This window comes from Eutrigla gurnardus (genome assembly GCF_963514095.1).
Source record: "Eutrigla gurnardus genome assembly, chromosome: 11".
Taxonomy (NCBI): domain Eukaryota; kingdom Metazoa; phylum Chordata; class Actinopteri; order Perciformes; family Triglidae; genus Eutrigla; species Eutrigla gurnardus.
Genome location: NC_139925.1, coordinates 11762930 through 11788424, shown reverse-complemented (window position 1 = coordinate 11788424; position 25495 = coordinate 11762930). Strand labels below are relative to the sequence as shown.

General features: G+C 42.9%; 1 protein-coding gene across 1 annotated transcript; it reads right to left on the bottom strand.

Moving 5' to 3' along the window:
• Positions 1 to 828: 828 nt before the first annotated feature.
• Positions 829 to 25084, bottom strand: pcsk2 (proprotein convertase subtilisin/kexin type 2). Its single transcript, XM_084021515.1, has 12 exons — positions 24674 to 25084; positions 22759 to 22863; positions 18502 to 18615; positions 17995 to 18103; positions 17042 to 17079; positions 12688 to 12764; positions 11640 to 11728; positions 10772 to 10947; positions 8687 to 8902; positions 6937 to 7037; positions 5467 to 5694; positions 829 to 1880 (listed from the first exon to the last, which is right to left on the bottom strand). The coding sequence occupies exons 1-12, from the start codon at positions 24860 to 24862 to the stop codon at positions 1391 to 1393; spliced, it is 1932 nt and encodes a 643-aa protein (XP_083877641.1). The 5' UTR covers positions 24863 to 25084; the 3' UTR covers positions 829 to 1390.
• Positions 25085 to 25495: the final 411 nt, after the last annotated feature.

Sequence of the window (25495 nt, the reverse complement as noted above, 5' to 3'; positions counted from 1 at the left end):
TGAATCAAGATGCACTGAGTGAGTGAATTGTATGCTTAATTGTAGCCTACGGTTTGTCTCTTTCTGGTCAATTCTAGTAAGTCTATACAGAGGAAGGTGATTGAATATTCAACTGAAAATCAGTTTGACGCACAGTGTCGTCTTGTTGGTTTGGACCTTAGGCCTGGATGGTGTGATGTTGTTTTTCGAGTGTTTTAACACTAGAATGTAACAATAAATGGTACATGCTAACACATGTAGCCCTACCTTTTAACCTTAGCATAGTAAAATGTCTTTAAATTATACTTTTATAGAGTACTTTTACTCAAGAGTGGTACACAAACTTCCAAAACACTTGTCGTAGACCACAATCAAGTTATCCGTTTGCCTTTAGCTGGGTATATTGCTATTGGCTTGGTATATTTAGACAAATGAGATAGTGGTTGAGATTATCAATAGTCCCCAGTGATATTGCTCAATTTTGGAAGATGTATTAGGCCTGCTCATAGACTGTAGACAGTACTGCATTTAGAATAAACCACTTTGCCAATTGTTCCATAGTTTTTCGCTTGGATCTTCCAGTTTTGCCTTGTTTTCCAAGCTAGTCGTCTCATGTGCTTTGACATAAGTAGCTCAGGCTCCAGTTTTTGGGGAAATTCCCTTTTGAGTTTATTGTACAGAATGAAAGAAACATGGGGACACATTTTTTACTGGTATAGCGGCTGCTTGTGCATAACTTTTTAGACTATATTTTCGAGATGGAGAACATTTACTTCATGTTTTTCCCCAATCAATGTTTTGACCCTTGAAATACTTTTACTCGGTGTGTCTTGCAAATCACTCAAGTGCTTTAATAAACAGCTGAATAGATTTATTATAGCATACGTCAAAGATTATGAAATATGAACTGAGGATCACAGGTTGCAAAATGAATCACATATTTCTTGTTTATATAAACTGTGTATGTCACATAAAAATATAAACAGAAAGAAGCATCACTGCTCTGTTTGCAAGATATTAAACTTTAAGTAGAATGACACGGAAAATAATTTACAGTCACAAACTGTACAACAGTTGGCAGGAGAGAGGTGCGGGGCGGTCAAAGCAAGAGCATGAACGAGTGGATTATATTTGGTTCCATGTACAATTCTGTAGAGTGTAAAAATCCAGGTGATATAGTTTTGCTTTCTCTATGTAGGACGGATTAATAAGGTTACACTTTCATCATGGTTGGATTACAAGAAACATTCATTGAAGGTTTGGGGGGGCTAATTGGAACACTTGATAACAAAAAGCGGAGTGAAGAGAGGTAGACGTAAGGGAGGATGGTGAGGGAGTGAAAGGAACTGAAGACATTTCAGCAGAGAGGGAGAAAGATAAGTGAACGAGTTGGCAACATGCATACAGGAATCTAGTTGTTTTTACTCAGCAAACTCTTCAGACTTCTCTCCACAGCCTCATCCAGCTCCTCCTCCAGCTCCTCCTTTTTGGACATAGCGAGTTTGGACTGATAATCGCGTACTATCTGGTCTATATAAGGGGCACTTTGTGTTCCGTGCAGCATGAGGGTCCACTCCTTCAGGGCCCCGCGCTGTGGCTCCTCGCCCTGAAAGCCCACCTCCAGGACCCAGGTCCCGCGGGGGTCCTCGCCCCAGGTGTGGGTGGTCATGAAGGGCCACTTGTCGAAGCCCACCTTGGCATCGTCGTCGCGGGGCCTTCTGCTCAGCAGGATGGACTTTGTGCCCATGGGCGAGGTCATGTTGATGTTGAGGTCGCCGCGGCGGGTGGAGTTGACGGTGACCACCGCCTGAACGTGCTCCAGGTAGCGGACGAAGTTGTCTTTTCCCTGACAGGCTTCCGTGGTGATGGTCAGAACCAGTTTGTTGCCAGACTGGATTTTACTGGAGAAGGAGAAATAAGGTTGTGGAAGTTAAAACGGTGTGACAGAGGAAAGAGAAATATCAGTGTTGAGCTAAGACTGAGGTGTGAAATTAATTTTGGTCCTTCAGTCTACTTACACCCTGCATTGCTCTCCTTTTCAAACGTCTCAGTAAATAAAGTACTTGACCTAGTTTTCCTGAAGAATCATCCCACCTTGCCGAAGGATCGAGCCTCTTTTTGAACCTACTCCCTCGTTGCACAGTAGAGATTACTCTCTTCATCCTGTCACATCCGTTTTCTCCACCCTGTAATTCATCAGGACTGGAAGACATGGCCTCCTTTTATACCTGGTGCCACATTTGTCACATAATGTCCTCAGTGCCAACAGTTTGAAGTGATTGTTAATGCTTGTTGTCAAAAAAAGTCTATCAGGGTTTCATCCAGGATTTATATTTTCTCGTTTACTTATTGTCTCATTAACTATGTCACGATATGAAGGTCTTTTCACGTCATAAGTAAATGAACTGAAGGTTATTTTCATCATTAATTTATCTAAAAATATGCTTTTCAATAATCAAAAAAATATCCAAATTGTAAACATCAGTTCAAAACCGATATGAAATGTATTAGTAATTAGAAATTGTATTATTATTATTATTATTTTTACCATAATGTGCAATTATACCTCACAACTGTGCTGCAGAACAATCTTCTATTATATGAAACACATCTGTGAGCTTTTATCAATAAGCTATACGTGTTGCATGTCATTCACTGGACCACTTCTGTATTCTAGCTCCGATTCAGTGCATGAAGAGATCCTTCTTGTCACAGTGGGTTTGTTCAGAGTGTAAAAACAGGCTGGTCTTGGTATTGTTGTTGCTTTGTGGTGGGGAAGACGTACTGCTGTTCGCATCTCTTTGGCTGATGGAAAGAGAGGGAGAACACAGCAGGGCAAGGGTGTTGGCCAAAGGCTATGAGGAGGCTTAATAACATTATTAGAGGCTGGGGCCGCGCCACAGGGAATTGGGCGGGGTCAGGTGGAGAGAAGGCAACAGGGACAAGACACAGACACTGAGTGAGAGATGTGTGTGTGAAACGGCAGTTTGAAAAATAAAAAGATTAACGGAGCACTGTGCTGAGCACAGAGAGGCGAGCGCAGAGGTGATCTGTAAGCGCTGATGAAGCAAATTACTATTCCCAGAAAAACAGGACAATTCACAGCAGGGTGTTTCACAGTAAGATACGCCCTATAATGCTGAGAAATTTGAAATAACCAAAATATTATTCTACTGACAACGTGACTCGACATAATGTGGGTTGCATAGACTGTGGACCGTCGTGACCGTGAGGTCACCCGTTGGGGTGTGGACGGCCGCTCTGAAGCATTTTTAGCTTTTTTGGCTTTTTGCAACGGGATGTGACACGAGAGGGTGGAGTTAAGTAGCCAAATACTGAAAAAGACATCGCTAGACGAAAACTTCACTCTAAATGGGACCGTAATTTAAGTCATCAGGCTGTATTGGAAAAGAAGACTACCGATTGAGACTCAAGTCATTACCGTTTATGCTTACCTACTATTATTCCTTCATTAGAATGCAGCTAAATCTGGAAGTGAATATGTTCAGATTTCAATTTTGACCCCCGGAAAAAATGATTTTGTGCATCAGATAATGTGCGAGAGTAATTGCAGCAGTGGGTCATCGAGCAGGAACGGGGGGATCCCTCTGGAGGGCAGGAGTGTAGATTAAAAAACAACCCCACCACACAGTGGGGCGTTATGTTCCAGCTCCACTGATAATGAAAAGTTCACCTCCCAGCTAAGTAAGCCACAGCCAGCCGGAGCAGCTATCAGATCAATGCTGAGCAGTGTTTTTGCGAGCGTGGCTGTTTATTGCTTTTTCTCCGGCGATGGCGCATCACCAGAGGTGGGCTTGTTGTAATTATATCGGCAGCACAATAGAGGCAGCAGCTCTGGAGACGGTGAACTGAGATTGTATTTCTCTCTCATAAACACGAACCCTTACGATCAGTTATTCTTTCACAAATGTGAGGTTTGTCCGGGCAAACAGCTGATGCCGCCTTCTGCAAGGCACACTCTGCATAATACGAGTCCTCTCCCCTATTTGCATGGGATGTCTTCAGGGATGCAATAAAAGCCATAAGACTCTTAAGGGATGCTCCTTTTTTTATCCGGCACTGTAGTCCAAGGAGACACACACACACAGCCTTTCACGCCACGTTGTTGTGAATGCATCGTCTGTGTAGCACTGATTAGATACTAAAATTAAGAATTGGAGGCGTTGATGGTGGCAAAAAAAAATACAATGCAGGTGAAAGCTCTTTTGTTAGCTCTCGCATTTAGTGTACACACACAAACAACTCCACCTGGAATCCCTTCCTGGCTGTCAGTCACTGTAATTGACATAGCTGGCACGGCACGCCACGCTGGGCCATTTGTGGCGCTCCTAATTGGAGCCAATGAGAGGGCTAGCCACAAGGAAACCACCAGGCATCACACACGGGGAGCTCAAAGCCTCGGGATGAATGTGATGCACAGCAGAGTCCCTTATGATGCGTGCTGGAGGGGAAGTGAAAGAGAGGGAGAGGAGTTGAGAGAGGAAAGGAAGAGATGAGAGGGAGAGCAGGGAAGAAAGTGAAATGCAAGGAGGAGATGCAGGAGAGAAGATGGGGTGACGTAAGGGGAGATACTACTTAATGTGAGTGAAAATAAAGAGAGAGCTAGAAAGAGAGAGATGGGGGCAGAGCCTGAGGACCCAAAGTAGAGGCCAGATGGACTAGTATCAAAGCACCACTCTACCTAGAGCCCTGACAGCAGGAGCTCACATTAAAGCACATCCAATATACAGGAAGGCAAAAACGTTGAAGATACGTGTGCTCCAGTATATTTTATATAAAACTCTGAATGCCTCCCCTGATACAGGATGGAGCGGCTGATGCACCAGCTTGACAAGGGATTGAATTTTACTTAAAACATATTTAGCTTATAGTGGATATCTGTCTGTTTCATATGTCTAATTCTTAAGATTATACATGACCTTCTGTTTACTGCGTGCTTCAGTAAATCCTGGAAGATCTCCTCCACTGTGATGTCACAAAATCAGGCATGTAGGCAAGCAGAGTTACTGTAAACGAACCTCAAGCTCACAGAGTCGTTAACTGCAGCGCCGGGTTCGAGTCTGACCCGAGGACCCTTTGCTCCCCTCCCTTTCCTGTCTGTCTAGACACTAGATGGATATTCAAAAATTCTGCTTCTCCATAATCTGTCAGACAGAAATTCAATTTCAGATGTCAAAAAAAGTAATGCATGAATTAACCAGCAGCGCCCGTCAGGACATCAGTGTTTGTCATTATAAATCTACAGTACCATCAGACAGACTGAGCAGCTAATCTAAATATTACCAGGTTATGAAGTGGACACTCCCATCGCAGATGTTTTATTGAATTACTCGGTAATTACATGAGTGGGTCCCTGGTGCTCAGCAGTCTTTTTCCTTTCGACATCTTGTTAGGGACAGTTTGAAAGCGTAGGATATGAAGTGTACTCGTGTAGTATGCAGTATACGGGGGGGGAATACGACTCACTGGGTCTCCTGAATGGATCCGGCGATGCAGTGGAAACGCTCGGGCACAGTTTTCCATTCTTTAGCCATTTTCACCATGCCCCCAGCGTCCAGCACGCCATAACCAAACAGGTGGTTGAACTCGAGTCCCACGCCGTTCCTCCTCCACTGGTGGACCTCGTCGTGGAGCTGGTTCCTCTTGGAGGTCAGGACCGACAGGTGCTGCATGTCTCTCCACGTCAGGTCACGACTGGGGAGGACATACAGGACGGAGGAGAGACAATATTAAGGGAAGAAAAATAACATTCAGTAAAACATTTCCCATTTGCGTTAATGACACACTTTTAATTATCTCAACATCATCGTGTCTGCATTGACAGTTGCTTTTGTCCTCCATTATCTCGGCCGTGTGCATTGACCGCTTTGTTCTGGCTGACTCACTGACTCCTGCCGTCGGTTCAAGTGTGTTTGGGCAGTAAAAAAGGCTGAGCGGTCGTCCTAACAGCCTTCGTGGGTTGTTTGCAGCCGGACGGGGCGAGCATCCGCTCCTCCCGGCAGCAACATCATTATCGTGTGTGCAGAGCAAACAGCGTGTCTTTACTCAACTCCACCAACTGGTGTCAGTTAATGGCAGCAGAATCTCGTCGGCCTTTATTGTGAGAAATTAAGCGTTTGAGGGGAAAGGGAAGGCTCTCCTCTGGGATTTGAGAAACGGTAAGCCAGGTTTTCGATTTTTAATATTCTCTTAATACTTCGTGGGCGGGTTTAGCTTAGTGGTATATGTTTTCAATTATTCTGCTCTCTATTCACATGTTTATGAATAAGCCTGCAGACAGTCTGCTGTGTGATTTATCATCCTAGTCTCTCTGCTACATACATATAGGAAGTAATAAATAAAACCTAAAAAGCTGAACTCAGCTCACCTGTATATAAACTGTATTCTTTCATTCAGTCTGTACTGAGATATAAAGAGATCCTTTATATCTTTATAACTGAGATCCAAATATGATTTGTGTCCTTGGCACAAGCACATGGAGTCTGTACTTTTGTGGGCGACAGAATAAATGCGGTTTTGCTTTTCATCCGACTCATTGTGATAAATAAGAAACTGTGAAAGGTGGAAAAAATGATTCATGCTTTTAAAGGGGTTCAGAGGGAAAATAATAATAAAGAGTCAGAGGATGGAGATTGACGGAGGAAGTCAACGACATCAGATTTTTTATTTTTTTTAAAAGCTCAAGGTTGTACTTCGAGAGAAAGAAAAATCAGCTGCTCATAAATAAATAACTTTAATCTCGAATAGTATTCAAACCTAATGGCTGAAAGCATGTTATTTTGAAATTGTACCTTTTTTGACCGGCGCTTTCTTAAGAATGAGTAACTTAATCATATATATATATATATATATATATATTTTTTTTTTTAATAAAAACTAGTCCCGTCTAAAATAACAACTACTTCAGGTGTGGGGTTGGAGCAGTAGAGTTCATACTTCGCCTCAATTGCCAGAGCAAAGACACCAGCCGCCTCCGGAGCTGCTGCTGATGTTCCAGAGTGACGCAGTGTGCAGTTCCCATACAGGTCTGTGGTGGCCTGAAATAACCAAAACACACAATCCTTAGGTCACTAAAGACTCTCCCCTTCTCGCAAGAAAGTGTTTTTCCCTGAACCTTATCTTTCATTTTTGTATAGTCCCCACTAATTCAGACATTCAGTATATTTTTCAGATTAAAGGTTGAGTAGCTCATTCTATTCAGAAACACGTTCTATTATATTACAAATTAATATCCTTGTAACATACCGATGGCAATGAATAAATTAAATGCTCGGACATAGAAAAAAATAAAAAATGTCATCTGTGGCCATGGCAGGACTGTAAAAACCCCTTCCAATCCAAAAAGTTGGTCAGCCTGCCTGTCTGTCAATACTTACTTCCTGATTATGCGCTCTGCCAGCTTTGAACAGGTCTGAATGAAGGGGGCGGGTCTTTTTCTGTTTGTGCATTCAAAGTCAAAATCTGTTGTTTTTCCAAATGAACTTATCTGCCTTTAAGGCATGGCCCAATCCTTTTGCTATGTACATATTGTATGTATATATATTACGTTTTAGAACAGATACAGAAAAGGATCATTAAGAGTGCAAAGTGTACATCGGCTGAGCCGTTGTATACACACAGCAGCCGAAGTTGTTTATATTTACCGACTGCCGTTTAATTATTTAATTTGGCGCTTAATTAGAAATGATAACAGATTTACTGACTGAAATTACAGCGTAAAACCCAAGGGAAGATCTGTGGCTCTGTAAACAGCCAAAGGTGATTTGCATAATCACGCGCGCAAACACTGCTGCCTTTTTGTACACTGGGAAATCATTTTTTTTACATACGCACATTGTATAGAGTGACGGTGGATATTCTCGCTGCGTGCTGTGCATTAGATGCAAGGGCGTTTCTTTTCCTCAACACTAAACCCTCAAGGTCAGGATCTTGTCCTCAATAAAAGGAAGTATAGCATCACCTGTCGTGCTTGAGCTGTGTTTCTTTTCAAATATGGCATTTGATCCTAATGACTGGTGATTCGTTCCTTCTTTCAACGATCACCCACCGGTGATACAATTCTCCAGGTACATGTTCAAATAGCCATTTACAGTTATGGCCCATTAGTGAATGCTGAGGTTTGCTTTCTTACTTTTCCTTCCACGTATACAGAGAAAAAAAACCACTTAGGTGGAGATGAACTGTTTGCTAATGATTTCCGTTGTCACGGACAACATATTTTCAAACAACAAGAACTAATAAAAGAGGAGTTCAACAAAACATGTCCATCTTTCATCCACTGTGCTTTAAACGCCACCATCACCACCGCGTCTGCTCATAGCGTCTACGGCAAAAAATGATCTGGATGTCCAGGAAGGTAATCACAGAAGAGCTACTCCTCCATCTGAACCTCCATTTTTTTCCGAACCAGCCAGCAATTACAGCATAACCGCTTAGGCTTTATGTCTGGTCTCATCCAATCTCCTGAAAGGCCTTGGACACAGTGCCTGCTGGGCCGACTGAAAAGAAGCTATTTACAGTTCATTCTATGAACGAGGACACGTCTTTGAAACGTACGGTACGCACAAGCACTGAGTCATCTCTGAATGCATGTACCTATTGGGGGGGGATTTTCAGGGATGTGGAAAAGCTTTGACAAACGTCAGTCATGTGAAACGTATATGTACTTGAACGCAAAGGGACTCACAACACCAGCCTCCGGGTTCCTTTTGCGTCCGTTGCTGAAAGTGGACGCCAGGGTGGAGGAGCAGCTCTCGTCGTAGAGCGCCGTGCGTCCGTCGTTGATGGCCGAGTTGATGGAGATGGTCCACATGCTCGAGGCGTAGCCGTCGCAGTTGCAGTCGTCGTAACTCCCGCCGTCTCCTGATGCCCACACGTAGATGCTGCCTTTTCCTCCGCGCCCCTAAAACAACATTGGCACCACAGGCTTACTAGTGGGACACACATTGGGTGAAATGAGAATTTGGGACTGTATCTCATATTTTTCAGTGTGCCAGTTTAATAATTATGTACTTAATTTAACCCCAAATGATTAAAGAATGAATCATAATGATATTTAGGACAGATTTAGATTTACCAGAGGATCTGAAGGGAGCGGGAAATATATTTAATATATTTTCAAAATCTATTTAGTCTGGCTTTTATGCTGTTTTATAAAAATGTATGGTTTTATTATTTATATTTATTCATTATCATGTTTAAATCTATTTACAGGCTAATCCTATCGGACTCTTCAGGTCCTCAGGTGGTGGTTGTACAAAGAATAAGATCACAATTTGCCAAGGTAATGTGTGTCTGCTGTGTGCACGGTTTGGAAAATTGGTGCACATACATAATAATCATATTGATAATATGGATCGGCATAATGACACACAAAACAAACTGTATCAAAGTCAATTTAAGTGGATTTGAGTCTATTAACTGGAGTTTCTCGGATGCTTGATGCAGCATTCTGAGCATATGAGAGCTTTTAGTTACAGCAGGTAAAAATGTATTACACCAGTCAAGGCATGAAAAAATGAAAGCATTTATGTAATTTCTGTACCGCCTTTTTGCAGAGGAACATAATATCCCTTGCACATTTAAAGACGGTAAAATGTCATCATTGTTGCTGACGGAGTGCCTTGAAACATGAAACAACCGACTCTGGCTCCACGCCGAGGGCATCCTCTTCACCAACTGCTGCACCTGTTTCTACAAAAGGCCGACCCTTTCCCCCCACGGGGACAAAAGATCAAGTGGAGGAGGAGTGGCACCGCCTTCCCTTCACAATGTTTATTTATGTCACTCTCCTTTTGAATTGCAAAGCCGTGTTTGAGCATCGTTGAGCTCGCCACCTATGAGCTGCAGGCCTCCTGCGCGATCCAAACAATTGAATTCCACTTGCGGTGTCATTTATTTCCATTATCGGTGGCAATTTGCAAAAACCACACAGTTATGTATAAGATGCAGACTTGAAGCCACCCTGTCTGACTCAGTTGTTATATAACAACATGCTCCTTAATATTTAATATATTTTTTTTTTTGCAAGTGCACATCATGTCCGGCCTACACGGTAGCTTATATAAGTGATCATTAGAATCTAAGAGGCATTGCGATCGAGTGGCTGCATGATTAGTTGTGTTGATCAGAGATTACAGTCAGCTTTGCTCCTACTCGGGTACTCTGCCTGAGACGGGGTCATTTCAAAGCAACCCACACTTGCTGTGCACATGGTGCGTGATGATTAATCAAGTAATTGGCAGTTACATGTTGTGTGTGTGTGTCTGAAAAAAGACTGCCCCTCAACCAGAGGGGCTAAATTTAATATTTAAGCCCCTGTTGGCAGGCCTTGGAGAGTTTTCACCTTGTTCAGATGTCCTTGAGTCCAAGAGCAGAATGCCTAATCAGCTCCAGAAGCCCTGAAACTCCACTCTGACATTTTCTGGTGGGAGGTGTTAATTAATAAGAAAAGAATATTCTTGTGGAGTTGAAAGTATACACACTAGGGATGCTATGATGGATTGACTGGCCAGTTACATCCTTTGCCTCTAGTGTGTGTGTGTCTGTGTGTGTGTGTGTGTCTTTTCATATTTGTAGATTACAGTAGCGTGGAGCTTTACTGTCCCCTCGGGGCCATTTTGTTTACAGACATCAGTCAAACGGAAACATTAAGCAAGAATCTAGGGAAGCAAATTTCACTTTGTTCAGGGTGACTTGATACAAGTGGAAAAAGAGATCATAAAAATTTACACTGTGTTTTTATTCATGAAACCTTGTAATATTGCCTTGCCTTGTTGACGCCGTCAGCCATAGCCTGCAGCGTGAGCTCTCTGGGTCCATCCACCGTCTTCCCGTCATCAGTTGGTCCCCAGCTGGCGCTGTAGATGTCAATAACCTGGGGCATGTGGCTGATGGATGATGCTTCAATGATGTCAGTCATAAAGGGCTGGTCCAACATCCTGATACCTGAAAGGGCAACATCTCCATATGAATGACTGGCTGCTATTGGTTTACCGTTTTGGTGCTGCTGCAGGAACACAGTGGAATTTATGGAGCTGGGTGATTTCTAAAACCATATTCAGGTGGTTAGATTTACAATACCTAGACTGTCAAGACCACTATATATAGTACCTACATGCTTCATGATGACAAAGTGATGTTCATAGCAGCATCATTTTCTTATCTGCACCAGGAGGATCATGTGATCGGTCGCATGTGTGCTTGCATCTGTGAGTGAGTGTGTATGTCTGTCCAGGGCTAATTTCACATTCTGCTGCAACAAGGTTCATCATATTTTGGGGTGATACGTTCAAAGACCTCTCCTGGTTTTGGTTATTCACTTGCGCCTACACACCTGGCAGAGATCTGCATTCTGAGTGCTGTCTGGATTAATGGTGTTGTCCTGTTATGTGGACTCTAACTGATCTCTGCAGTAATTTGCCGTAATTCTGTTTAAACATTCTTCCATGATACCGATGCAACATTGTTCTTCCATGATAACCTAGATCCGTGATTTACACGATTATTCATGATGCATATGGAGGCGAATCACCCTCATCATATATTTGATCCTTTCATCGTATCATTGAAATGTACTTCGCTCACATGCTGCTTATTGTCATTCCTCTCACTATTCAAATTGCAGTTTTGACACACACCTGCCACCTTGGAGTTGTAGGCGACTCCCACACCACAGATGTTGTTGTTGGCTGCTGCAGACACCTCTCCAGCACATCGTGTGCCATGACTGGTGAAAGCAACAAAAAAAAACAAAAAAACAAACAGAGAATGTACTTAAGAGGATTTGCATGAATTCACAAAAGATAAATTGAGGTTTAAGTTTGAGATAAGATTTCCCAGATTAGGTGCTTAGTCTTGATTTTGTTGACTTTGTGCCAGACTAGAACGAGGAAATTGTTAGTAGAAGAGTTTTAGCGTTTCCGCCATAAATCAATTCATATTAACATACATTACATATACAACACCCTTTAGCCTGACACACATTAGCTCCTGGAGAGGCAACACGATTAATCTATCCATTTATCCACCATCCAGTCGGAATGAGCATGTTTGCACATATCAGTGTTTTGTGTGCAGCATGTGATGTGTCTATCTCTCCATCCCACCGCTCCCCACAGGGACACTGCAGAGAGTCAACCTCTCTCTCCCAGCATGCTTTGCTACAGACAGGCAGCTATTTATAACAACCAGCTGATTAGCCAGCGCGTTTGTGCCCGACAGTCAGGAACTGCTGCACTGGCAAACCCAAATACTCCCCTCTCACTCCCACACGCAGACATCTGAGCAGATGAAGGAGGAGGAGGAGGAGGAGGAGGAGAGGCTGAGAAAGAATATAGTCCTCTTTGTTCCTCTCCTGGACATTGTGTTGCTGTGGCAGTGGATCACCCAGTGTCAGGAGATGGCAGGCAGATAAGGCTTTATCAGACAGACTGCCACTGTGAAAGCGAGAGGGCGACTAGACCTAGTCCTCCTTTTTATCCAACTTATCTCCTCCAAGTGAGCGGGTAAAAATAGGTGTTGTGTTTTCTATTGTGTTGTGTTGGACAACAGCCCTGTTTATGCTGCACTATTATGTCCTAATGGAACTATGTGAAGAGAAAATCAATAGAGGCGAGCTGCCAGACTCGAGAGAAAGTGTGTGTGTGTGTGTGTGTGTGTAAACAAAGGTCAGCTGGGGAGCTTTACCTGTTGAACCAGTCGTCTGTGTAGCGTGGAAATGGGAACGGGTCATTGCTGCTGAAGTCATAGCTGGCGTCGGCATTCTGAAAGGACCAAATGGATGCATTTACAAAAACAACAACACTGAGGCCAAAAAAACGAAAAAAGGAGGGAAAGCAGAGAGGAGCATTTCATGGTGATGTGCTGACCTAATGACTCCCTGCTCTATCATCCAGATGGGATTTTTTCCCTCCAAAAACATGGCTTCCTAGTGTGAGATACTGATAGTTGATTAGGTGCAGCAAGGCTAGCTACTAACTGGCATGGGAACCAGTCAGATGAATCTGAGAGCTCATGTTGTATTTGCTCTGGCAGACACGTCTGGTTTCCCTCCACTTCGGACAGATTTCCAGCGGCCAATCAAAACAATTCATCTAATATGGGGCATGATTGAGTCGACGACTGCGATGAGTGCTTTCGAGGCATTTTAGAAAACAACCAACTTATGATATAGCAGCTCATCTCTGCCTGCTGGTGTTTTTCCAGACGTTTTTTTTTTTTTTTTTTAGCCGTCCGCCAAGTTTCGTCGTAATGTGCTGTGAGCTCGCCTGGCTCTGTCAAAGGAAACATAATCCACCGGCAACCAAAACAAAACATAACATGTTGCAGTTACTATTTCTTCCCCCCAAGAAAAGTCTCACATATGACCCCAAGGAAAATCCAAACTTGTCACGATTCACATTTTTATACAAATTAAACAAACAAGATGGTAATTAGTGGGTTGTAGAGTTGGAGGTAAACCCCAGGCGAGCTGTTCCCAGCTGCTAGCAGGGGCTTCATATTTACAGGGTTTCATTTCAAACCGTTTTTTCGAGAAGCCCAACTCAACAACATATCTTTCCTCTGCGGCGATACTGGAATAATGTGTGGTCACAGCGGGGATTTCAAGCTGAGAAAATAATGGCCCAATCACTGCCAGCATTTAATTCCACATGGCCAAAAGTAATAGGATCACAACGAACGGCAGCATTACAGCAGGAGAAACAAGACACAGGAAACGCACATCAGCCAGAGACGTTAATGCAGTCAACGTAATTACCAGAATGGCCATGTCTGAAGAAGATCGCACCGACGGAGTTGGATTCAAGATTCGGCAGAGAGTCGAGGGGGAAAGCCTCACGCTTCTTGCTCTTTCTGTAAAGCTCATTCTATTGCAATCCCCTGTAATCTCTCCTTTCCCTGTCAGTCATGTCACTTGCAGTGGTATCTGTTTTGCTCTGTAACGCAGTAGCAGGTGTCGTGAAGAAGCCACCGCCTTGTTCATCGGCCATAGAATTGAACACACGAGATCAATCTTGGGGGCTGTTTCCATGCTCATGCCTGACGGCTCTGTTGGCTGACATTTAGACAAGATGACTCAGTCATTGATAAAGCAGAACAGCAGAAAGCTTACTGACCCAATGGAGAAACACCGTAATTATCACGATGTGGAGCAGGTGACTAGGAGGAAAGCGGCAAATGCTAACGGCTCTCTGTTTTAGGTATTGTGATGATAAATAGAAGTGTAAATGCCATCTTAAACGGTTTGTAATCACTTCTTCTCTCTTTGTCTTTTTTTTTCTAGATAAGTAGACGTCAAAGAAACAATAAACGCAAGCAATATAAAAGGTCAAAGCATTGGCTTATAAATATTATCATTGCTATAATTATTCACGGAGAGAACGTTTGTGGAGGAAAACAGCTTTCGCGTTTACGTCAGGAGCAGGGGTGTGTTTTATTTTTATTTTTTTTAAAGGGGTGAAAAGGGCTGAGACCCGGTTATAAATGACACAGGGGCATGTCCATGAATCATTCGCTGTGCTTCTCAAGCTCATATCTTCTGCTATCAATCAGACCCTGTTCTTCCTCTGGTGTCCTGTGAGCAAACGTGGGCAGAATAATAGATCGTGCCCGGTCTCGGTGTCTCAGCCACCTCACCTTTCACCGGCAGCCGCTCTCTGTTCACTGTCCTCGGAGCGAATGGTAGTTGAGGGAGCCATGACTCAAAGCTGCTGTCGCGGAGGCCAGCGTGCCCCATTTTTGTAGAGATCCAAGTATAATATTCAGATGAAGTTTAATAAAACACGTTTTTGGAATGGACTTCCAAATGACTTTAATTATTGAAGGTTCCAAACCATTTTCACTTGTGACCCTTATATAACACCAAATGGTGATTCCCTCTTTAAAAATAATGACTGTAAAGGATCTGAGTATTTCTTCCACCTCGAAAAAGGCAAATATTATAACTCTAGAGTAAAGCCTGTGGTTTTGGATGTGTTTATTAAATTACTTATGCTGTTAACAAAGGGGACGTTACACATACAAAACATCCCTGTGCTTTGGACCATGTATCATGTTCTCGTGGTAGATTTCAATTGTCCATTTGGTGCTGATAACCTAATCTATAATCTAGGAGAGCGGATGCAGGATTGCTGTATAATATGACCTTACTTGAAGTCCTCTGCAAGATGCTTTTTGCACCATAAAAGACACTATTCGAAGACTGTTATCTCCTTCTGGAGAAAAAGGGTTGAAAACATCATCTTGAGCTGTTTCCATAACGGTATAAGATGAGCCACCAGCACGTTGAAGCTCTTACAATCTCTTCAAGGTAATTTTATAGACACGCTCCTCTTTTCTCTCTCTTATTCCCTCGCTCCGTCTCTCATACAAAAGCAACATATGAGATCAACTTCATGGTAATGTGACATCATAATGTGTTGTCATGGTAACCTCCCAGGGTGTAGTAACACTTCCAACAATTCTCTTTGAGACGGTAAAAGGAAAAAATAAACAGTCATCCGCTGATCGATGCCTCCGTTTCGCCAAACACAATACCAGTATTGATCAGGTGTTGGCATGTTTGGAGATTTAAAAGAAACTTAAAAGAGTAACTAGTAGGTCAAACTAAACATCATATTTGTATTGTAAATAAACCTTTTTCCTCTGTTAGTGAAATTAGTGACGTTCACCATCACTGCTTGAATACTATTGAATACTGTTAAAGGCAGGGCATAAACAATACAGTATATCTGCTCCTATATCACTAGCTGGTATTATGCTGGAATCTATCTAGATGTATTTATTTATGCAAAAATAATTCACTATTGGCATTTGCAGATAAACGCACCGTGAAATTGAACCATCAAGTTGGACAATTTATCTCCAGGACACACAAAATCTCACAATGAACTCACCATATCAAAATATATCTATTACAGTATGATCATCGCACCAAATAGAGGATCTTGAAAAAACACCAACGCCTTTGCATAAACGTTGCTGTCCAAAGCGGAGACACATCCGCACCCAAATCTTCACCGCCACACAATCCGCTCAAATCTAACTGCAAGACGGGATGAACCCCAATCTTTTTTTTTTTTTCCCGATTTGAAGACAGCTGACAGTATGAGGTCTTTGCGATGCCTGTGAAACACCATGACGACGGGGACAAAAACAAGACTGCACACGCAGTGTATCTCTCTCACACAAACGCACACTATGGATCCATGCACAGCATGATGGAACATGCTCCTGCATCAGCCCAACTGAGGTGTTATTTTTGGGCCACGACTCATCTCCAATCACAGGCGAGAAACATACAAAGGCAGGAAAACACAGTGCTAAGTGTACCCAACACGTATTCAAGCCCCATGTAAAAGGATCACACGGTGTGTGCACATCAGCTGAGGTGGAAAGGCAAAAACAGAGAGTGCACTGTACCGGTGCGATCTTTAATACTTATGCAAAATGTGTGATTTAAGTACACAAATTACTGACGTTTCTCAGTAAAATGTTTGCTATAAAAAACGAGCATGGCAAAAGGAGTCGTTCTGAGACCGTGAGTCACTCTTTCATCACACCTCAGCTTCTAAGCTTCACAGTTGTACATGTTGTGGATTCACGACGACAGCACAATGTGGCCTCGATGAGCAAATTTTATAGTCAAATCAAACTAAGCCTTGTGTACTTTCGTGTTCCATTTAGCAATCCCTCTTGTCCTTTAAGGTTTTATCAGTATTCCGGAGATAGAGCGTCACATTATGCAGCGCCAACTACCCTGGCATTATCTCCGCTTGTGACAGATCGGCCTGCCATTGTGCCTGCCACAGTGCAGTGTGCATTAACATTAAACAGCTTGGCTGGCCGCCTGTCCCCCCACGTCCTCCAGGAATACAAGGAGACTCAGCAGCCATGAAGGCAACTTGGAAAGCACCTGTCACTGCCAATGGCGCCCACACAAAGCCCATGACGTCCGGCGCCTGAACCCCTGCCTCACTTATTAACAGCACTTCAAAGGAATGAAGGAAAGTCTGAAATTCAATAACGCTGGAGTACTCACATAATTTGATGCCAGGTCGGGATGTAGATAGTCGATGCCTGAAATGTGATTTTGACATTAATCAGTGGTATCATTAATCCTGAGAGGGAGTGCTTTTCAGAGGATGGTGTGACCTCAAGTATCTTTTTGCTATATCACCATATTTATTTCACTTTGGCCTTAATTACAAGACAAACAATAGATAACAGAAATAATGTAAATGAGTGTTCGCATTGCCGGTGCCGGGTGCTCCCCGCTCATCCACCGGCAGACTTTTGTCGGCGGGTGAGCTGGGGGCGGTGGGCCAAAGCCAATTCAAAATTGGCAACGTATCCATGATTTGCCAACATGTTGATTTACTTCTTTTCTGGTTATATCATAACATGTAGCCTATATCTATGGGTTGTAAACTGGAAATGCACACTGCCTTGGGCTCTGTGTGGTTAGGCTACCCTATATCTTGTGTATCAGGTGGCACTATACGGCCAATTATGCGATTGTAAAGCCTTTACCTACATCATGTCTTAGTGTATCGCCTCTAGTGATACAGTAACACAAATCCTTAAACGATTGTTTCGACTTATTAACTCCATATTTGGTGACGTTCAGAAAGGATTAAATGCTTCTTAAGGAGTTGAGAGAATCCCACATTTTAGGCGTAAATGTTGGAAAGTATGACCATTTTGTAGATACATATATGAATTATCACAATGTGATGTAGTGAATCATCCTTAAACAGAGAAAGACAAATAAATCTGAACAGAAAAATGTTCAACAACATATAACATAACAATTCATATTCACCATACATATTATGGGAAGTGACCTTTTCTTGCTTTCCATTGTATTGTAAATTAAATGGACATGAACAAAGTAATAAACAAAATCAGTATAATTAATGATAATACGCATGCGATTTGACTGTCTTTTCGGACCGTGCTCATGGGTAAGAAACGGCAGCGCTTGACACTCACCGTCGTCCATGATGGCGATGGTAACTCCCTTGCCCGTGTAGCCCAGTTGCCAAGCTTCCGCCACGTTAAGATCCAGCCCAGGGGTCCCGTCCGCCTGGCCCGTGTTAATCTAATCACTCAGACAATATGGAGAACATCCATGACTCATAGCACCCTGGTGAGCCGCCATTAGACAAATTAGTCAACATGGAGGATGCGAGGTGAGAAGAAAGGGGAAGTAAATGTCAGCGATACGACACGCCGGATGACTGACAGCGAGCTCGCCGCGGCATTAAAAGTCACGCTTGCCAGTTAGGGTAAACAAGAGGGGAGGGAACTGGGCGCCACGACTGGGCGATGAGATAGCGCGGGGCGAGTATTGGCAAGGCTGATTAAAGAATGAATAACAACGTTGATTCAGAAAGTAGTGGGGAATATGCCTGGCCTTCGAGTAATTAAGGTGGAAGGATGTGGATTGGTTGCTGGAGGTCAGGCGGCATGCAGACAGCTGCTTGGCTGATTACTCACCAGATACCACTGTTTGCTGAAAAGTGGGTCGCTCATGTTGACTTCGATATCATTGATATCTCTGTAGCCTCGCTTCTGACGGCTAAAACCCTCCTGCTCAAAGACGTTCTTCACCTGAGGGAAGAAGGCAAAAATAAATATCAGTTTAAAGGCAACACATGACTTCCCAAAAAAATCGAAAAAAGGGTCGTACAAAAGGGTTAAATGAAACCAAAGTGCATTTGTCGTGACGGGCGTGTGCTGCTCAGGAAATCAGCCGACCCAGCTGCGCTCTACTGTACCGTGAAGGCAGAACATCATGTAAATCAAAAGGGCTATTCTTTTCCCTCCTAATCAGAGGGGCTGCAGCTGGAGCCAACGCTTTTCCGAACTCACCTGCCACAGAAGAGATGGAGTTTTTTTTTCTCCCCCACTCGGTACATTTTCAACAAAAGCGACATCAATTACACTCACAAATACGCTGAGTGTTTCTTTGAATCTCCGTGCACTTACAGGCTGATGAACAGCTGTGTTTTAGATTACAAACGCTCACCGGAAGTTGCCACAATATCATTTATCAAGCAGGAGAAGAGAAGACAGGACACAGGAGATACAAATGTCACAAAATGTAGGTTGTTCGATTAACTGCCTGGTTTCGTCAACATAACTGGGCGTCTTTGACAAGGATGCATTTTGATTTCTGCTACATTGGAAATCAAGCCAATAATGCACGACTGATATTTCTCCATCTTCCTCTCCGTCGGTGGTTGTGAGGGTGATGGCAATCAACGGTAGCCAATCAATTCAGCCGTTGTAATTTGAAACCGCATCCCAGTTCTTGTGAGGTTTCATCCAATCGCCACCTTCACAAGAGGTTAAGGATGAGCATGAGTCATTTAATCTATGACGGTCTTCAAACACCAAAACCAAGCCTCTCATCAAAAATGTGCTCGTCATCAGCGCCTCAAGGACGGTTTACCTCCTTTCTTCTATCTCTTTATGTGTGTCGGCGTACAGGAAAGTGTTTCTTTACATAAAATAAAACCCTACAAATGCATTTAAAGCACAAACATGTTACAGACTGACATTTATTTACTTCCATTTTTGGTATTTTCATACCTCGGGGAAAAAAAAAATGTCTTCCACCGTGTTCAAAGCTTCATTTAGAAAGCTGATTCATGTGGCTAATTGTTCCTCTTGTGCATACCCTGAGCCAATTCACTCCAGTGCGGCTGAGAGAAACAGGGCTTTGTCCAGTGTGTTTGCCACCACAGATAAGAGAGCAGAGCAGCACTTAAGATGGCCTTTTAAAATGGCCAGAGCCTATTCAACCAGATCTTTCTTTTATGGCATACTCTAAGCAATCAGAAGGCACACACACCGTAAATCAACACGAGTCGCTCAGACGACACGTCAATTCTAACCGAACATATTTGAATATTTATCTTCTGTTTTGGAGGATTTTTGAATCGCCCTCCATGTTGCATTTGTCGTCACGCATATTCCATTCGGTCAGAGGGAACCTACCAGTACTTCCATTCCCCCTGCATTCCCCCTCCCTTCTCTCCATCCGTCATCAATTTATTTCATCACTTGGCAGGAGAGCTGGTATTTCCCTTGAGACGGCATGTCACACTGCCCACTCACAACATCAAACAGTGCCCATGCACCGCCATCACTCTTCGCCTTTTGCCCACTGCCTGCTCACAACTCACAATGCTCCAGTTCACTTCAAATCAAAGAGCCGTGTCCGCCTCCCTCCTTTCTCCTCGTCCTCGTTTTTCCTCCAGGCTTTCCAGGGCAAGTGTCTTTCAGGGTCAGGGGATGCTGCTCATTCACAAAGATTCATTCTACATCCACCTCCTATTTATTTTGTCAGCTACTTCCTAGGATGCCTTAAATAGATTTTGAACGTATGTCTCATCTAAAAAAAAAAAAAATCAATCATAGGAGGTAGGAACCATGGATGGATGGATGGTTAGGGTGAACGCACCAATGTGTGGTTGAATAAGTGTCTCAGTTGAAATCAATGTAGGACATGAGAAGTTAAAGGACAAGGAAAGCATTGTGGAAGATGAGGAAGAATACAAGGAAAAAATAGTGGGTGAGTCAGAAGTGGGTCAAAATGCTCCACTTATAGAGTACAACAAAGAAAACGGCTCCTGGGACGCTACGAGATCCATCCAATACACTCAAAATAACATTAAGGGGTGCTGCTCAAGTATTATAATACTAATTTAGGTGAAAGAAATTAGTGTGTGATGATTCCTTTTTAAATAAAGAACCAATTAATAGACTAATACAAAAGGTCACACACTTTAATCTTTAAAATACGATTTCTATTTTCATGCGTGTCAAAATGTTCAATTGAAACGACCTAGTTCTTTTTGATGGAACTGCAGGTGTAAAACTGAGATATATGTACCCGCCATACCGTCATTGAAGCATTTCAGAGTGATAAACAGGAGACATTAAATCAGACCAGCTGACCTCATCCATTCCAGAGATGCACAGAAATCAATAACTGCAGTGTTGCATATGAGCATGTCAAGTATCTGATTAAAAACCCCAGCACCTGGAACACGGACCTGCCCGTGTCCGTGCTGTCTCACTTCCATTAGCCGTATTAGCTCGGTAGAGTGACTCGCATTTATTTTCATTAACACCTCTCACAACCGCAATTAGAGAGGTTAGTTGATTGTCTACTGCAGGACCTCCACTTTCACCGCCTCCAAACGGTGGACAGAGCTAAACACACAGAGCTCAGCAGGCAGCCGGACTTAAAGAGCTTGAATACGTGGCGGCTCTTTCAGAGGCCCATTTTGATAATAGATTTTATGTGAGAATGTGCAGCTTGTTTTGTTACAGCCAATTAAATATCTTTGGGATGTTGGTACATAATTAAATACGTTATTACAGCTTGAAGCTCCAATGCCATAGTGGACTTGAAATATTAATCTAATTTTATAATGGAATAGTATATTAGAATATACGTCATGTCTCAATAATGTATAATTTATGCACTACCGCTACACCGACAACCTCCCATCTATCGATCCATTCTCTTGGCAGGGGCTAAACGGGGTATTTCAGACGTCCCTCTGCCCGGCAACACTACCCAGCTCTTCCTGGGGGACCCCAAGGCATTTCCAGGCCATACAAGTTATATCATCTCTCCAGCGTTTCTGGGTCTACTCCAAAGCCTACTTTATTCCTGTCTTATCAAAACGCCTCACAGGGAAGCATACAAGCAGAAACTATACAAAAATACAAAAACGGATGATAACAAGGAGACACATTAAAGCAATACTTTCCTCCCCCAAAATAAATCCAAAACTGTCATCAAAAGGCACGTCTATGAGAGGGAGTTTTAGTAGTGATTTTGAGATGGATATTGAATTAGTGGCATTCTGCTTTTTGAGTTGCCCTGATGTTGCTTGATTTTAATTTAAGAATGTCAGAAAGCACCCATCTTGTAGCTTAATATGTAAACAGTGTTATTTGATACCTATATAATTACACTGTATACATACTTTAGTACAATCATATCTATTCATCTATAATGACAAATTGTGTTCTTCTGTCATTCTTTGCCACACATCAACCACAACTCATTGAATGCACTTTTGAATAATCAGGTTTTAGACATTTATATTTTTCAGATTGAAGTTCCAATTATTTTAATACGTTGAATTGTTGCAAACATACGACACTGACTGGAGAGCAGTCTTCCTGACATTGTCATCTTGGTCTGTAAACAACATTTTCAAAATGCAGAAAATGTGTCATGTTGTAAACAAAGAGTGCAATTAATGAGCATCAACATCAGCGTGACAAATCAGTCATTTTGTGCATTATTATTTCAGAGATTCCCTGCTTTTGAATTCTAAATACAACACCCTGATGCTGTGTACTTTTATTTCATCTCTATGTTGAATAATGTCTCCTCATGACGTCGGAGTTCTGTATTTGTGGTGTTTGATGCCTTTTGGTCCGTCTAAACTAAGGTATTGCTGATCAGCTGTAACATATAGTTTGACTTTTACAATCTAGGCGCGTTGAACTATCTTACGCTTTGTTAAAGCTCTGATTCCACTGTGTTCCACACGGGCACTATAGTCTCAAACTAACCGTTGTCATGCAAAGTAAATGGGGAGCTCTCCTTGGCACATTCAGTAGACTGACTGTGTGTGTGTGTGTGTGTGTGTGTGTGTGTGTGTGTGTGTGTGTGTGTGTGTGTGTGTGTGTGTGTGTGTGTGTGTGTGTGTGTTCGCTCACCCTGCGGTCTTTTTGGAGCCGCTGTCTGCTGTGTCCACTGCGTTTGCTCCGCCTCTTTGAAGTGTCCTGAGGATAGAAGTGAAAGAGCCCCTCTCCAAAGGGAAGCTGGGTAAAAAAAAAAAAACAGAGGAAGATAGATCGAGTAAGAAGCCGAGATGAGAACAAAGGCAGCAATCAGAAAGTGTGTGTGAATTGAGGACAAACTATACACACAGATAATAAATGGAGGGAGAAGGAGAGCAAGTCATCTTTCAGGTGGGAACAAGAGCACTGACACCCGGGCTTTTCAACAAGGCTCTATTTTAAGGCACAGTAGAACAGTGCTGGAATCAACCATAATAAATCACAAGGGCAGGGAAATGAGATGCATCATCCAGAGCTTTTCCTCCGGCACTGTGCACAGATTAAAGACCCCCGTATGCTTGTAAGAGCCCGGGTATGGGTCAATCCTCAAAATAAACACTTTCAGATGCGCCTGTCAGATCTAATATGAAAATGAAATTCTCTAGAAGAACGGGGATTATTCATATCTTCCCCTGCTCTTTAATTCTACCGTCTCCCCCCAAGATGGTTGAAAGCTCATGTTTGATGCAAATAATAAAAGCAAATACAAAGGCTACCCATCCATTGAATGCTATTTTGGTAGTTATTAATTTAATTAATAGTTGTTTTATAAAGGATATGTATTGGCTGATGGCAGATCTCTTCCTTTTGTCTTTTATCTCTCTGTGTGCTCACATTTGTACGTCTAGGTCTTGTTAATTAAGCAACAATAGAGGATAATTCAAAAGACACAGACATTGTTTAATGATGCATAACCCATTAAGACAAATATAGCTGCAAATTACATAACCTGGGAGGCAGTAGAGGCGGTGGATGGGGGGGGGGGGATCTAGCATTACAAAAACAGGAACTAGCAAACAGTGTTGGTGATGGTGCACAAGCACAACAGGGATATTATGATGAGTTACAGATTGAAACACATTTTTTGTTATTGTGGAGGTAAAAAAAAAAAAGAGAAGAAGAAAATTCCCATTCAGAGCAGCAGAACCCCCTCTGTTCACTGCTACGCCTCACTGGCTAAGGCTCCGGCCAGTTTCACCCACACATTTATTTTGACATGTGACAAGGTGCAAAAACTGTCAGGGAATTATTTCCATCGGTCTGCCATAAATGGCTCGTTGCACGTCTTTTGACAAGCTATTTATAAAGAAATATTTCCTCAGGTGAGTAAAATGCTGTGTCTGCAGTGAAGGCCATGTAGGCTATGTCACGATATGCAATCTAAATACACAATGTAGCCCACTTGTAAGAGATAGAAGGCATATTTTTATTTTTATTTGAATAAATGTCACACAATTCCTTGTAAAAACAGTTTTGACCTTTTCATAGACATGACACTCAAAGTAATTTAGCCAAATAATAATAATAATACATTGAATTTAATGACTAAACATACAAAGATTGAATCTGATTGAATACTTAATGGTGATATCACACCTCAACTTTGTGTTGTGAGAGACAAAAATAAGAAATTCATGAATTAGACTTGGGCATTCCCTGTAGGGCCATAGGCCAATGGGCAACTTAATCAGGGCGTGCATTCTAAGTGGGAATGACGTCATCAAATTAAGCAGAAGTGTAATGAAGTCGGACCAAAATAAAACCACGAGCAGCCTCTCGGTTTGCTGTGCAGGCTAAAGGACTGCTCGTCGCTAAATAGGCTACAGTATGTTTGACTATTTCTGACGATGGATAGAAACGGTGCCAACTAGATTCACGTTTTATTCTCATTTCCATTATTAACTCATTTTAATAAAGTTTTTCCTCGTGAGGAAGAAAAAAAAACAAAAACAAGGGGGAAAAAAATAAACCTACAGTGCCAGCAGCGCGTGACAAGCCGAGCATCCCCTACCTTTCGGGCACTCTGGAACCCATGTTGTGTTGCAAGTTGGTGCGCCTCCTCGTCCTGTGCGTCCTCGTGCAACTGGACCAGAAGGTGGTCCGTGAAGACTCCTTCTGCAGCCTGCGTCGCGAGCAGCAGCAGCGCGTTCAGCAGCACCATAAATCCCACGGCTGTCCCATGTCGGGGAGATCCGCGCATCGTGTCTGGCTGGTGTCAATCCGCCCGTCTGCCTGCACGACGAAGTGGAATCAGTGTGCGGGATGCTCCTTGCTAAAGATGGGAGGAGGGAGAGGAGGAGGAGGAGGGAGAGGAGGAGGAGGAGGAGGATGTAAAAGGGGTCGAATCAAAGCTTTTGCGGACGCATCTCCTCGTCGTCAGCAGACGAGGCCAGTGGGAAGTTGTCTTTCACCGAGGTGGAGCCCGCTCGTGCTGCGTGGTGCGAGTGGGGAGGTCGTGTGTCGTGGACCAAACCTGCATCCTCAGCTTTCTAGCTCCCCTCTTCTTCCTCCTCCTCTTCTTATCAGTAATTCATTTACCTTACTCGCTCGGGTAGTTTCCGCGCGTGACGTTGTACCAATGGGCTATGGCGGGTGTGTGTGTGTGTGTGTGTGTGTGTGTGTGTGTGTGTGTCCCCCACACTTTTCAGCACCTTGGAGAATTCCTCGCATCACACTCCGGGCTTTGATGGAATTGGAATTGTATTGATCCGTAACTTATGCTGGCCTGGTTGGAATGAAAAATAGATTCCCATTATATATCCTAATAGGGACTAATGTGTCACATATAGCTGGTGGTGACCTTTTTTTTGTTGAAAGAATGCCTCTAATTATC